This window comes from Neolamprologus multifasciatus, chromosome 12, assembly GCF_963576455.1.
Source record: "Neolamprologus multifasciatus chromosome 12, fNeoMul1.2, whole genome shotgun sequence".
NCBI lineage: Eukaryota > Metazoa > Chordata > Actinopteri > Cichliformes > Cichlidae > Neolamprologus > Neolamprologus multifasciatus.
The window spans coordinates 12,705,983-12,720,241 of NC_140450.1; the positions used below are offsets into that span (position 1 = coordinate 12,705,983).

The window sequence follows — 14,259 nt, forward strand, 5'->3', positions numbered from 1 at the left end:
TAAACTGTCCTGTTTCTGATTTTTCAAATCTTCCCTGCTTCCTCCAGGTTTGGAGCCTGAACACGCATAGCCTCCTTTACACCTTTCCCAACGAACACGCTCGCCAGTCGCTGTTCAGGAACCTCGGCACAGGTGTGATGCAGCTCGAAGTGGGACCAGCTAACTACATCTTCTCCTGCGGCGCCGACGGTACCATGAAGATGAGGATCCTCCCGAACCGCTTCAGCATTACGAACAACAACCACGGCAACCTCAAGAACGATGTGAAATTCTTCATATAGACAGAAAAGTGTGGCATTAAAACAGTTTATGTGAGCAGAGGCACGATTTGTGAAGTGCGCGTCATACGTGATTGGAAGAATGGCAACTGATTCATTTCTAGGATTTATAGACTTTCACAGAAGGGAGCGCTCGCCGGTTAATCGGGTGTGACCGTGCTGTATCACCTGTTGTGATCCACCTGAATCCAAATTTGACTTTAAAGCTAACCAAACACAGGAGCTTTTACAAGTGTTTTAAAATGTAGAGAAAGGTAAATGTAGGCTAATGTGCGCGGGACACCTTCAGTCCGAATCAGCTGAAGGAGAGACAAAATAAGCAGCTGGAGACTCTGCACAAAACAAACTGCCATCTCTGTCTCCACCGAACAACACATGGAGAGCACTTTTTGCACAGGAAGTGAAAGCTGTAGGAGCAGGTGTGAAATCTAAACCTGCAGCATTGTTTCACTTATAAAAGATACGTTTTAGTTTGTATTAGGAAATCAGTTGTGATGATGGCAAAAGCTCTTCTGGAAGCATTCAGGTGATCACTTAGAGGTTTCAGAGCCCTCGGCACAAAGCGGAACAGTCGGTGGACGTTCAAAGCACATCATATCCAGTTCTGGTGCTCCAGATAAACCAGCTTGGTTGGAGTAGTAGAGGATCAGGACGCTTCACAGCCTCCTAGTGTTATGTTGCTGCTGTGTTTAGTTTTAGGCACCTTTCTGTAACCCAGCTGAAATTGAAATGAACGCAGGATTCATAACTATGGTACCAATAAACATGGTTCATGTATTTAAAGCAGCGGCTTAACATATTTGGGAGATTCTCTCATTCATTTTCTGATACAGACCTTACGCAACAGTTTTAGACTACTCTCGTGTTTGTCCACTTACATATGAGCCTTCAGCGAGCTGCTGGGTGGCTTAGAACAAAAACCAGAAATGGGGAAACTGCTAATAACGGTCACAAAATTGGCCGACCAGCACACACTTTCCTGGGATCCACGCGCTCATAGGTAATTAGCTCCGTCCGTTAAAGAAGAGTCTGGCATATTGACGCTTTTTACCTTCATACACACCATCAGAGAGCAGTACAAGTGCTCCTTGTCTGATTTTGTTACTGCTAGACGAAGCCAATAGTTTCCACATCAGGGCTGTCTTTATTTTTAACAGACAGACATGAAAGTGGTCGAACACTGTCAGAAAGCAAGTGTTTTCCAAAATGTTGAGCTGCTCCTTAACCAAGCTAGCAGGATTTAGTACATTTAAACCACTCTCACGTGACGTGAGTAACATTCATCATCCATGTTCTGCCGGGAAACCTCTGTTTTGTTTGTTTGTTTTTTACACACACCAACCATGCAAGCACACCGCCCTCACTCCCCAGCGTCTCCTCCCAGAAGCCACCACAAATACTGCTCAGGAACAGCATGAAGAACTTGGAAAAGAGCCCAGACACCCAGATTCCAATGTGATCTGCCACCAGAACAAGCCTCATAGTCGGGGGCCACCCCTCCGCCCCAAACTCACAACCCTACAGGACCCGAAGGATCCGCTGCACCGACCCGAAACCACTCGCTCCATGCTTCAGCCGGTCAGAGCTGTTCATCTGAGCAGCTTTGGGAAACTGTTTTGGTCTTTTTGGATGGTTTGTTGTGGCTGATCGGTGTATGCGTGCCACCACCCAGTGGACTGTCTGATTGCGCCAGATTTTTGTGTATTTGCACATAAAAACTAAGCTAAATTATATGTAGTGTTATGAATATAAGGATAGAAGGCAGGCATAGTCTTTGGTGATGAGATGATGACCATACGTAATGAGATATTTGTTCATCTCGGCCTAGAACCAGAGGTATTCATTCATTATTAAGTGTCCTTAAATCTCTGAAGGCTGCTTCTGCCAACCTGGCACAGTACTAGGACTGCTGGTCCTGCTCATGTTGATTATTATTGATAATCGGTTGCACAAGGTAGCTTCAATTTAACACATTGATAGGGGCCGTCATAACTGAAAACACCACCTCTGGGTGAGTTTTGTTTTTGGAAATGTTAAGCTTCCGATCATGTAGCAGGAAGCTTTGCTGTTGACAATGGAAAGGGTTTTTTTTGGGGGGGGAGGGGTTCAAATTTTGTGGAAATTCAGTTTTGCTGTGGAAATGTTTTTTTCCGGTTACCCTGCACCTCCCTTTCATCGACTCCTAACTCCTAATGGACCATGATTGACAGATGTCTTTTGAATTATTTGCCTTTATTTTAATTTTATTAGATTTACTTCTTCTTTTGTCACAGTTAATTATCAATTATCTTTTTAAAAATTCTTTAACTTCTTTTTATATCATCCAAATGCAGCTCATTGTCTTCAGTACACGTTTGGAAAATGCAATCTAGGCTGTTGTATCACATGATGCGTCTTCCACTTGAGTAAGGAAGAGGCTCTTACAAACTGCGGAGTTAATTCAGTAAGCTAACTGCCCATAGAGCCTTGTTTTGCTGCTGTAGGGAAGCAAATAGAGATTAGCTTTGATTTCAGGGTGGATGAAGTATAGAAAACCTTTCATATGAAGCAGGTTGATCACAGGTACATACTGCGTGTGTAAATATAAAGATCCACGAACTAGCTTCTGATAATACCTGCATAATCGCAACGATTAGTCGTAGATTAGCGGTAGGTAACGACGAAAGCCACTTTATGAAGAAAATCATTGTGTACAAACAGGTATATTTATGGAAATGTTCATATTTAGAATTATACTGTTCAGGCGGCAGATGTAATCTTACTAATTTTTCTTTTCTCGTCATTGTTTCTTTTTGTTTTGTTCTGGGTTTTTGTTTTTTCTGATGTGTACTACTATTTTTGTTTTTGCTTTTCACACCAATTAAAGTGTTTGGAGATTCCTTTGTACTCCTGCAGCAGAAGGACAATAAAATGAGTTTTATCAAAGCCAAACGATATCTGCTCGTACAGACACTGGAGAATAAATAATTTTTTTTTTTTTTTTTAACTAATACTTCTCATTATTCTTTCAAAGACTGGAACATTTCAGATTCTCTTTATTAACTTTTAAAGTAGTAGATGAAGAAAAAACTCACTTGGCTTGATCACAAAGAAGCGGATCGTCATATCAAGCGCTTTAAAAAACACTTGCATATTGAAAATGTGAATTTGATCAGATTATTCTAATTTTATAGTAGAGATATTGTATAAATCAGTGTATTATAAACAGGAAAATGTACTGATGTAATAAAAGAATTGTATAACACGAGCAGATGTGTTCTGTGATGTCAGAGCATTGCAATACACAATCATATTTGTTTTCACTTAGTTACACCTGTTAATCTGCATATTGATCTAATCAGCCAATCGTACGGCAGCGAGTCGATCCATTTAGGTACACAGACATGGCAACGATGACCTGCTGAAGTTCAAATTAAGCATCAGAATGGAAGAACGGTGATTTAAGTCATTTTGAACGAGACGAAATACTTTAACTGTTATTTGGCGCTATATGAATGAAAGTGAATTTAATAAATGATGGTTAACTTTTTCACACCCATTTCCAGCTCCATATGTATTCTTGCGCTTTGTTCGGTGAATCTCTCGGTTTATTTGAATTAAGCTATACGAGCTCCTTTACGTTTAAAACATTGACCTTTCGTCTCATGGTACGGAAGAGGATTAGGGCCACTGGGGGGGGGGAAAGTGGGCACGTCTTTTTTTTTTTCTTCTTTTCCTGAATTCTAAGAAAAAAGTCAGAATTCTGACTTTTTTCTTAGAATTCTGACTTTTTTCTCAGATTTTTTTTTTCCAGTGGCCCTAATCCTCTTCCGTAGGATCGGCCATCTCTTACAAACCAAAGATTTAACCCATTAAAGCCTGAAAAAAAAAGTTTTCCAATTCCATATTGACTTTTAATTTGCATCTGGTTTTTTTAATGTGTTGTGCAATTTATTTTGGTTTTTCAGAGGGGAAAAAGTCACACTGGTGATGTAGTGAAGTCTCAAAAACTGCATGTATCAAATATGACACACTCGGCATAACTGCACATACACTGACCTCATATTAAACTATATATAAAAAGAGGATAAAAGAGGATCCACCACTGTAAGACTAACATATAAAGAGGAGTCCTTACTGTAGCAACCACTGCAACACCAGCTAAAAATACAGTAAATTCAGTTTTTCCTTTTAAAAAGCTGCCAGTGGTGACTCTTTGTTTCGACTCTGAATCACTTCATTTCCTTTAAAAGGGGGGGGAAGCACATCACCTTTGCTTTGACAAAGATTTGGTGGTAATTATAGCAATTACAACAAGGTCCACCTGACAAGTTTTTGCCTCTGTGTAAAACCTCAATAGACCTGAAATGAACAATCAATGTGTGATTTTAACTGCAAAATTACATGTTTATTTTAGGTTGTACTTTTACAAAGAAGAGGAAGAAGTAATTACACAAAGGATTATGTTTTAAAATTCTTCAGTTAGTGATTTTCCAAAGTCTTTGCCTTCTTGTTTGTGGATCTACATAATGAGAGTTTCAATATGAGCAGCTACAAAACACAAATTCAGCTCAAAGAATTACCTTCAGACCTATCCTTTCATTTGTTAGAAAAGATGAAAGAAACAGGCCACACCTGGCTGAAATTTATTTTTGCTAAACCTCTTGAATTAAAGCTGAAAGTCTGCCCTTCAATCACATCTTGATTGCTTCGTTTCAAATCCACTGCTGTGGTGCACAAAGGAAAAAAATATATTAAAATTCAGTTTAGATGTTGTAAATGCTTTAATAAAAGTTCTGTTACCATTTCAGACAAAAATCAGTCTCAGCATGAAGTTTACGTCTATATTCACACTCATTCAATTTTTATATAACTCCAGATGACTGTACAATAAAAACACAGGATAAATACTGTTTTAAAAAAGGATGTGAAGAAAATCTGTCATTCTGCAGGAACTATGGTACTTTTCTATACTTTAAAACCAGAGCGCTGTACATACGACAGGGCTTCCTCAGTGTCATGGTTGGCAGTTTGGCTAACATGCAAAGAAATGCAGCAGTGTCCCACATTTCCTGCCAGAAAAACTAACAAAACAGGATTGTAGCATAAAAAATGTTTGCTCCAGTGGTCAGTGAGTTCTTATTAACCTACAATAACTGACATTTTTGGACACAACATTGACATTTGAAGTGGCATTTCCAACAGCCTGACAATCTTATAGCTTTCCCCTGCGGGGCCCCTTAGCCAGTGAGTATAGGTACATATACGAGGAGCGTGGGGGGGTGTAGAGCGTTTATGTACTGCTGTTGCCAAAAATACAAAAAACAACAACAACAGAGTGCTGAGAGTGAATCAGAAATGTGGAAAAGTGTCTGAAGGAGATAAAGTAAAGCAAAAAGCTGCTGGAAGCGAAGAGAGCTGCAGATGCAGGTCTCTCATTCACACTAAACACAGTCAGTAGATACATTAAAGTAAAAAACAAGACATCTTTAGCCATTTAAGTGTTAAATGATGAAGTTTTATTCTCATTTAGTTCTTTTTAATAGAAGAGCAATCGTTTCATTAGACACATTTGAGCACAGTCTTTGTGAAGCAATTACATTTATGAAATGCTTTGTTTATTTTCTACATGATTCATTAGGCACAGGTTAGCAAGGACCGACTGTACCCAGGTGTAAATAACCAGGTGCTCTGAATTACAGTTTCTCCTCATGATGGCTGAGAATAAAGACGTTTTATTTGAAACTTGATTAGTGACACTTCACAATTAATTCTCAGGGTCACTTTGTGTGTTTCCCTCCAGAGGAAAAGTATGTAAATACACACACACACACACACACACAGAAGGAGAAGGCGAGCTTGTAGGTTGGTCAGTTCTTGAAGTCATTTGATTGGCTGGCTGAGGAGCTCACAGCTTGGCGTAGTCCTTCAGGATAACCTCCAGCTTCTGACTCAGCATGATGTTCCCTCTAACCTTCAGCTTGCCAGAGAAGAAGGCCTAACAAAGAAAACAACAAAGAAACACTTGAGCATTTTTTTCTTCTTCCCAAAGAGCCACAGTCTCTTCTGTTTAGGAGCCGGCTGGCTGTTAATCGTTTTCAAGAACAAAGAGAGAGCAAAATGGGCCAAGACGCCTGCAGCTAACACCAACAAGGTCTCGGACAAAAGGGAATCTGTGGCTACCGGTTCTCTGGCAGCAGAACAATCAAAGAATATTATATTATTCATATCCACGAGGTCCGGAGCCAAGCGTACAGCAGAGAAGCGCCTTCACTGGGAAAAACTGAACCACTGCCGACTTGTACTGCTTTCCACAGATAAGATTTAAAAAAAAAAAAAAAAAAATCAATCACATGATGGGGTTATGATGACCCTGCAATGACAGCGGTGTTCCTTTCAACCCCATCGACTAATCTTCCTCCAGCTGCTCCTTTTCATCATGAGGGAGAGTGGAAAAGCACCCCGCCCGCGGGATCTTCAGCACCCAGCCCGATGACACTCTTTGTTAAGAGCGTGCACACGCGTTCCTCAGATCAATATCAGGCGCTCCGGGAAGCATATAAATTCTTTACAGTGACGGCCATCGCCAGTGACAGATGGGATGCTACAGACATAACAAGTACTGCCGATTGATTACCCCCGCCGAGAGCTTTCTGATCTGATAGATCATTGCATTCATTATTTTTTTTTTTAAATCTGACATGACGAGATCAGGGAGGTAGTCGTTACAGACTGAAGGGCTCCTCAAAGGCACTTTCCCTTTAATTACAATGTACTAGAAGTGATTTTAACATCCCAAAGAAGATATGATTTAAAATATGAGGCTTTTTTTAAAAAACAAAACCACTTGGTCATAAAAGGATTTCTACAGGTTTTTGTAAACTTTAACTAAAATATTTACCAGTGTGAGCACAGAAGCTTTAAAGAGCATGAAGCAGGTGAGTCAATGTGCAGAATTTTAAAAAATTAATAAATAGAAACAAGGTCGTTCTTCACACAGCAACTAATTAACGTCACGTCAGAGTTTTATTACGACTCAACAATCACCTTCTGAGGGTTGAGCTTCCCCTGCACCACCTCCATGAAGTCTTCGTCCGACACAGTCATGGTCACATCCGCCTTTCCGCTGTAAGGCCCTTTGTGCAATGACCCGCTTCCGCTCTTCAGATCAATGGCTAAAGGAAAACGGCACAGAAGAAAAAACCTAAATCAAAATCAAAGCTTCAAAGTTGACCTGAACGGCTTATTTCAGTTTACATCAGAGGTTCTTCTTCAGCCATTAACCAATCTCTTTTTGGTTTTAATGGTCTACTGAACAGCAAAATGTCAGTGAGGGTCAGATTAACCCGTGACCTGTGTCTTAACCTTTGTTTCATGGGTGCGTATGCGAGCCAATCATATGATTTTTTTGGAGAAAAGAAAGGAGGAGGAAGACAGTCGAGCACAAATTTACTACGGGACACTCCAGTGAGCAGCAGCACAATCAATTTTATGCTGACAGGAGGTTTGCGGCCTTGTAAATCCATCACAAAAATCACTCCCAACCCTCTCTGGGGAAATTTAAATGTGCGAACTCCGAACCACCCGAGCAACATGAGCAGCAGCCTTTTTTGTTAGATATGTTTAGCAGACCAATTACAACACAATAAATCCGCCTGGAATACGTGAACCAACTTCCAAAAGTTGCATGTAAAAGGTTCAAATCTTTATTATTTCTTATTCTTTATTCATGTGCTCCCTTAAGAGTTGTCTAGCGCACCATCTCCCCCCGTCTCACACCAGCCCTCTGCATGACCTTCTTCACTACATCCATTCATCTTCTGAGGTCTTCCTCTTTTCGTCCTCCCTGGCAGCTCCATATTTATTCCTCTGCACACATCCAAACCATCTCAGCCTTTCATCTCTTACTTTGTCTCTAGCTGTACCTCTGATGCACTCATTTCTAGTCTTCTCCATCCTGCTTACAAAAATGTTAACATCTGCAACTCCGCCTCCTGTCTTTCTGTCAGAGACACTGTGTCCAAACCATACATCATAGCAGGTCTCGCTATCATCTTAGAAACCTTCCCTTTCACTCCTCCAGTCACAAATCACCCCTGATACTTGTCTCCACCCACTCCACTCTCATCTTTACCCCTCTTGTGCACTGTCTGTTGCTTTGCAAGGTTGACCTCAGGTATTTAAACTCTCGCTGTTACACCTTTCCTTACAGACTTTTATTCACAGTGTAATCTGCAAACATACTCCACGGGATGTTTGTAGTATTTATTTATTCCACATATAAGTCAGGACCTTCTAAATATGATACAACCACCGCGCTGCATCAGACCTACTTTGGTGCAACAGATCCACTGGTAAACCAATCAGACAGCCCCTAGAAAAGGAATGGTATTGCACAGCTGCATGGTGCCCGGCTGTGAGCACACACTTCATTTAAGGATCTGTGCTCGCCATTGTGCAACTGTCATGATGAAGGTCGTTTGTAGAACGCTGGAACTTGACACTATAGTACAACCCCATCCAGCTCTCCTCATGATCTCTCCTCCACTAGACAGAAAACCTTCTTGAGGCGGCACATGTAGATGTGCCACCCTGGAGGAGCTGGACTACCTGTGCAACCTGATATTAAACTGACTCTGTGTTATACTGATGATCAAATGTAGTTACCTGAACTAAAGTTATATTTTTATTCTCAAAGCATTCAGTAGACTTACTCCACTGTGCCGCTTTCTTCCCATCTTTCGTTATCTCCCAGCCGAACACAGCGTTCACCTTCTTGACCAGCTCTGAGCCCACGTCTTTGATACGACGGCTGATCTCTGCAAACACCAGCTCACTCTGAAGACCACCTCCCTGCACGAATAAGTAGAAATGACATGAAAAGCTCATGTTTATTCTCATTTTCAGGATCCATTATCGTGATATGTCCCAAGTACAAATTCATTTTGTCCAAATTACCTACAGATATGAAAAATGAAAAGACATTAGGTGCTCTAGGACAGAGTTAGGTAAAAGGGACGATTGTTAATTGAATGGAGTAATTTCCGACTGATGTACCTGAGAGAGATTTTCTGGAGATGCTCCTGAGGCTCCGTGCAAATCCACATAGGCTCCTGCCAGCACGACTGCATCGGTCTCCTTCACCTGGATGAGAGAGACTGGAGCTGAAACTTCACTGTAGCATAACATTTACCCATTCATCCCTAAAATCATTCTGATTGTGTCCAAGCCGAACTTAAAGACACTCACTTTGCACTGGATGTGAACTCTGTTGCCTTCCTTCCACATCTCAGTCTGCAGTGACTGACCCGGCATCACCGGCTTCACAAAGCGAACCTGAGGAGCAAAGACGGGCGGTTAAGGAGAGCAAGGGTGGCGGATCTGATGGATAAGCCTAAGAGATTACTCTTAATCACTCACTCAGCCTTTTGCTTTTTGTCTGTCTGAATTTTGATTGCATTAGAAGTTAAACTGAACTCGTCACGTGCTCAGACCGTGTGCAGATACAGGTTTCTGAGATGGTAGCCATGTTAACTCTTCACTTCCCACTCCTTTTTGCACACAAGCTTCTATCACAAAAAAAAAATATTTCCAAAGCATAAAAGGAATTTCACATCAAACAGCTTAAACGCCTTGTGACAGAAATCAGGAGATGAAATCATAAAACAGTGTCAATGGTATTGCGGAGCTAACAAAAAAAAAAAAGGAAGGAAGCTTCAGTGACACATCATTACAGCAGAGCCATGCTGTGATGGAAATAAGGAGGGAGCAATCTGACACAGAATCAGATTATAAAATGTTGTGTTAATGTGAATCAGTCCATTACTGAAGTGTGAGACGTCATGGGAATGAATAAGAGAATATTAAACTATTGTCACGCTGTCGGGTGCAACGGATGACGTTAACCTGGAAAGCAATTTGTCTAAAGAAGCTGACGCAGCTGTACAAGTGGCCAAAATTAAACGCTGCCTAACATCTCGGTAAAGTTTCCGACCATGAAGATGATACTTTATGGCAGAATATTAATTTTGCAGGTCTACTTTTGCATTTTTATTGAGGTTATTCTGTCTCCGGAATATTAAACTTCAATCTCAATCAAAGATGATCGAAATCAAATGATTTTTTCCTTCGTCTAAAGAAAGCCTCTCTGCGCACAGTCTGAATGACAGGTTCAGATGATATCTGTCAGTAATTGTCTGTTAGAGAAAACCATCTAGAGAGAGGGTGGACCAGAGTAACGATCCACTCATCAGCTCTTTTCACCCTCAAAAATCAAAGAGGAACCACTGACGTAAGACATTCTCTGAAATCACGAAAGCAGTCCTTGCATGAACTCCAAAGCCTCATTCGCAGGATCATACAGTTTAAAATCACACGTTACGCTCACCTTGATGGCCTTGAACCTGGAGGGGTCGTTGTCGGCGAACTGCTTGAGGACGTGTCTCGCAGCGAAGCCGAACGAACACAGGCCATGCAGGATGGGAGCTTTAAAGCCTGACCAGAGAGCACGTCAAGTACAGCATGTCACGTTTAAATAAGACCAAAATGCATTCAAAATACCAGACAGAGATTTAGTCCTGAGCAAATTTTTTTTAAAAACCCAACATGTTAGACTCTAACCTCCCATAGCAGCAAAGCTGGGGTCTATATGAAGAGGGTTCCAGTCTCCACTCAGGCGATACAAGGCAGCCTGTGACCACAGGGGAAACAGAAATTGTTTAGATCTATATCTAATTCATAAACCCCTGAACTTCTCATGCACAGATCTGGGATGAAATTAAATTATCATGAAGGCAATGGAAGAGATACCTAAAATAGGAATATCTTTGAAGTAATACAGTCACAGCCCTTTAAATTGCTTAAGGGATTTAGTTTTAAATTCCTCTTCTCTTTTTCTTCCCCTGCATCACACAGTCAGCACACACTCCCCTCCCCAAACACTTCTGCCTCTCTGAAAAACTTCACGTTTATTTCAGACCCACACGATATCACCCATATATTATAAACGCAGCTAATTTATTGTGCGGCAAAACCCACACAGACTCACTCACTTGGTCTCTTGTGGTCGAATCAATCACAACAGCATCTGGTGAGCGTTTAGGAGGAGGAAGAGGAGGCTGGAGGCAGTACAAAACAAACACTTGACATGTGATAACATTTTTATTTTTCTACATTTTCTTATACTGTCCCTTTAGTAAAACAGCTTGTATACAGAAAACTTACTTTGGCTTTCTCAGAGCTTCTCTTTCCTCCGAAGCCTCCAGCGCCGACAACAAACACCGAAAACTGGTTGTAGCACACCAGCTCGTTGCCACTGTAGGTATTCACTGCAGGAAGCACAATTTCTTGCAGTTAATGACAAATATCAGAGCCAGAGAGAGCATTCGTGTCCTTTTACTTAAGGGAAAGCAAATCCACAACGATCTACTACTACTACACTTTATGTTAAAGCCCTACATGCAGAATTTTACTTCTGCAATGAATTGCACACAAAAAATAAAATACAACCTTTTATTATTTTATAACTCAGTAGTTTCAGTCTTTTCCTCTGCATACAAACACACACACCTTAAGATTCTCCAAATCTATAAACTATATTGCATACCGTAGATACCTTACAATTAGAAGTATTGTTCTTCTTAAGTATTTTCACAGTCTCTCACAGCAGAGCACCAATCCCAGCCCCTACTGTAAAACTCTATGATGCTCCTTTGTCACTAATCATGTAAATAATTGAGGTATTTAGACCTGAGATACAAACTTTCTTTGGAACTGTGTTACATACATTCGAGACATTCATTAATTACACCTTGCTAGAACCAAGTTGGACATTTTTGCCTTCAAAACTGTCTCAATTCTTTGTGGTGTGGATTCAAACATGTGCTGGAAATAATTACATATAGGTCATATAATAGTATCACAAGGTGCTGCGCAGCCAAGAGCTGAATCTCCAGCTCCACCACATGAGACTGTGGAGGTCATGAAATTATTGACATCAAGAAATCAGTTTTAGATGATGTGAGCTTTGCTGCATTATCCTGCTGGAAGCAGACATCGGGAGATGACAACACTCTGGTTATAAAAAGATGGACATGGTCAACAACAATCCTCAGGTAGGCCAAGTCATTTAAATGTTGCCCAGTTGTTGCCAAGTGTGACAAGAAAACATCCCCACACCATTATACTACCGCCAGCCTGAACTGATGATACACCCTAGATTGGATTCATGCTTTTATGTTGTTTACACCAAATTCTGATCCAACAATCTGAATGTGGCAAAAGAAATCGACACTCAGACCAGGCAACCTTTTGCTGGTCAATTTTAGTGAACCTGTGCAAGCCTCAGGTTCCTGCTCTTTGCCAGAGTGACACTCAACACTTGAGTGTTGTGCATTCAGAGATGCTTTTCCGCATACCACCGATTTGAACAAATGGTTCTTTGTGTTAACGTTTCTCTTCCATCAGCTTGAAGCAGTCTGGCCATCATCTGACATCAGCTCGACACTTTTGTCCAGATAACTGACACTCCCTGCATAGTTTCTCTTGTGAGATGTGTGGAAAAAAACCCAGCAGATCAATAGATCTGAATGTTCAACTAACGTCCAGCAAAACTGTCCAGGAAGACTTTTTATGTTTTGAAGTGAGATGTCTTTGAGATTCAGAAAGCTAAACTCATCCTTGTGCAGTACACGATTACTACGCAGTGAGAAACTTATTAAAACATTTAAACAAACATCCCTAGTGTGGAAAGACACTGAACGACGGTGAATTCAACACTCTTACACATATCGTTACTTGAAACAATAAACAGACAGGGGTAAAAACAAACCGGCCAGACACAAGCCAGAGCAGGAGGAAGCGCACGAATAACCGCATGGAAGCCGAATGAAGAGGAACAATTAGCAGCTATCAGAAGGAATCAAATCCTCTTCATTGTCGACGCGCTGCCTGATTAATTTAATTAAGTCAATTCAAAACATAACAGGCACAGAGACAAACAAAGCTGTTTGTAACAGACATGACTGTGACAGGCCATCTTACTGAAATGACTTTATCCTAACAGAAGCTGACTGGTTTCGTGTGCATGAAGACGTTTCTGTGAAGACTCCAGAGAACCTTGTGTCCCATGCTATTTGTTTTAAGTTGGATTAATTATAAATCAGAGTTGCTCTAACATCCTCCATCTCTATGGATTTGTCCAACAAAAATAAGAGCTGCTCCCAGTCCCATATTTCAGTCCCTGCAGACACAGACTGTAAATTAATTCGTGTTAATTCAGCCTTAGAGGCAACTCTCAGGAAGAAACACATTAAAGTGGTAAAAACAAATGAATATGGAATAAATACTGTAAATGATATCACGTGCTTGGCCTATATGGCAAAAGAAAAAAAGAAACCTTACCATCCAGGAGGATGACGGCTCCAGATCCTTTATCCAATACGTCTGCTATCGTGGCCTCAGAGGTGAGTTTACCTGAAAATGTATTTTATTTATTTATTTAATCCAAGCCCTGCAAACTATTACCTCACTAGTTTTAAGTCAAAGTACCTGACATAAGGTCAATTAATACTTTGTAAACATACAAACTATTTCCCCAAGTCCTCTAAAAGCCTTCAGACAAATCTCTAAACCTCTCTGTAGCATGTGCTGGATCCTCAATTCTCCAATTACAGATTAGTCAGTCAGAAAGTTAATTAGGTTAATTACTAAAGTCAATTTTCAAGCCAAAACACCAAGACTCACAAGAGTGTGCTACTTCTCCTTGTCTTAAATAATGGATAACTAAATAGAGCTTTGGGTGTTACAACACTGATCAAACCAGAAAAAACACCATCTGGTTTCAAATAAATATTTTTAATGATCACTTTGTACAAAGCAAGGACATGTCGGCTACTGTGAGAAACTCTGAGGCATTCATCTTTAAGAAGATGAATGAAAAACGTTCTCTGTAATGGTAACGCATGAGGCAGAGCTGGGCTCCTCACAATCCTATTAGTCCTGT

The 14,259-nt window shown here is 40.7% G+C and overlaps 2 protein-coding genes across 4 annotated transcripts in view; one reads left to right on the forward strand and one right to left on the reverse strand.

Annotated features, from left to right (window-relative positions):
• Positions 1 to 3,955, forward strand: part of dmxl1 (Dmx like 1) — a 63,268-nt gene extending 59,313 nt beyond the window's left edge. For all 3 annotated transcript variants that reach the window (XM_085181125.1, XM_085181124.1, XM_085181126.1), the window contains one exon: positions 48 to 3,955. In XM_085181125.1, coding sequence (XP_085037251.1) covers positions 48 to 281 — 234 coding nt within the window. In that variant the 3' untranslated portion in view covers positions 282 to 3,955. The remainder of the gene's footprint in view (positions 1 to 47) is intronic.
• The window catches only part of hsd17b4 (hydroxysteroid (17-beta) dehydrogenase 4), a 38,885-nt gene continuing 26,211 nt past the window's right edge, over positions 1,586 to 14,259 (reverse strand). The window contains exons 16-25 of the mRNA XM_085181142.1: positions 13,659 to 13,730; positions 11,481 to 11,584; positions 11,309 to 11,374; positions 10,878 to 10,947; positions 10,645 to 10,751; positions 9,507 to 9,593; positions 9,315 to 9,401; positions 8,972 to 9,110; positions 7,305 to 7,432; positions 1,586 to 6,255 (exon numbers count right to left, since the gene is read on the reverse strand). Coding sequence (XP_085037268.1) covers positions 6,166 to 6,255; positions 7,305 to 7,432; positions 8,972 to 9,110; positions 9,315 to 9,401; positions 9,507 to 9,593; positions 10,645 to 10,751; positions 10,878 to 10,947; positions 11,309 to 11,374; positions 11,481 to 11,584; positions 13,659 to 13,730 — 950 coding nt within the window. The 3' untranslated portion in view covers positions 1,586 to 6,165. The remainder of the gene's footprint in view (positions 6,256 to 7,304; positions 7,433 to 8,971; positions 9,111 to 9,314; positions 9,402 to 9,506; positions 9,594 to 10,644; positions 10,752 to 10,877; positions 10,948 to 11,308; positions 11,375 to 11,480; positions 11,585 to 13,658; positions 13,731 to 14,259) is intronic.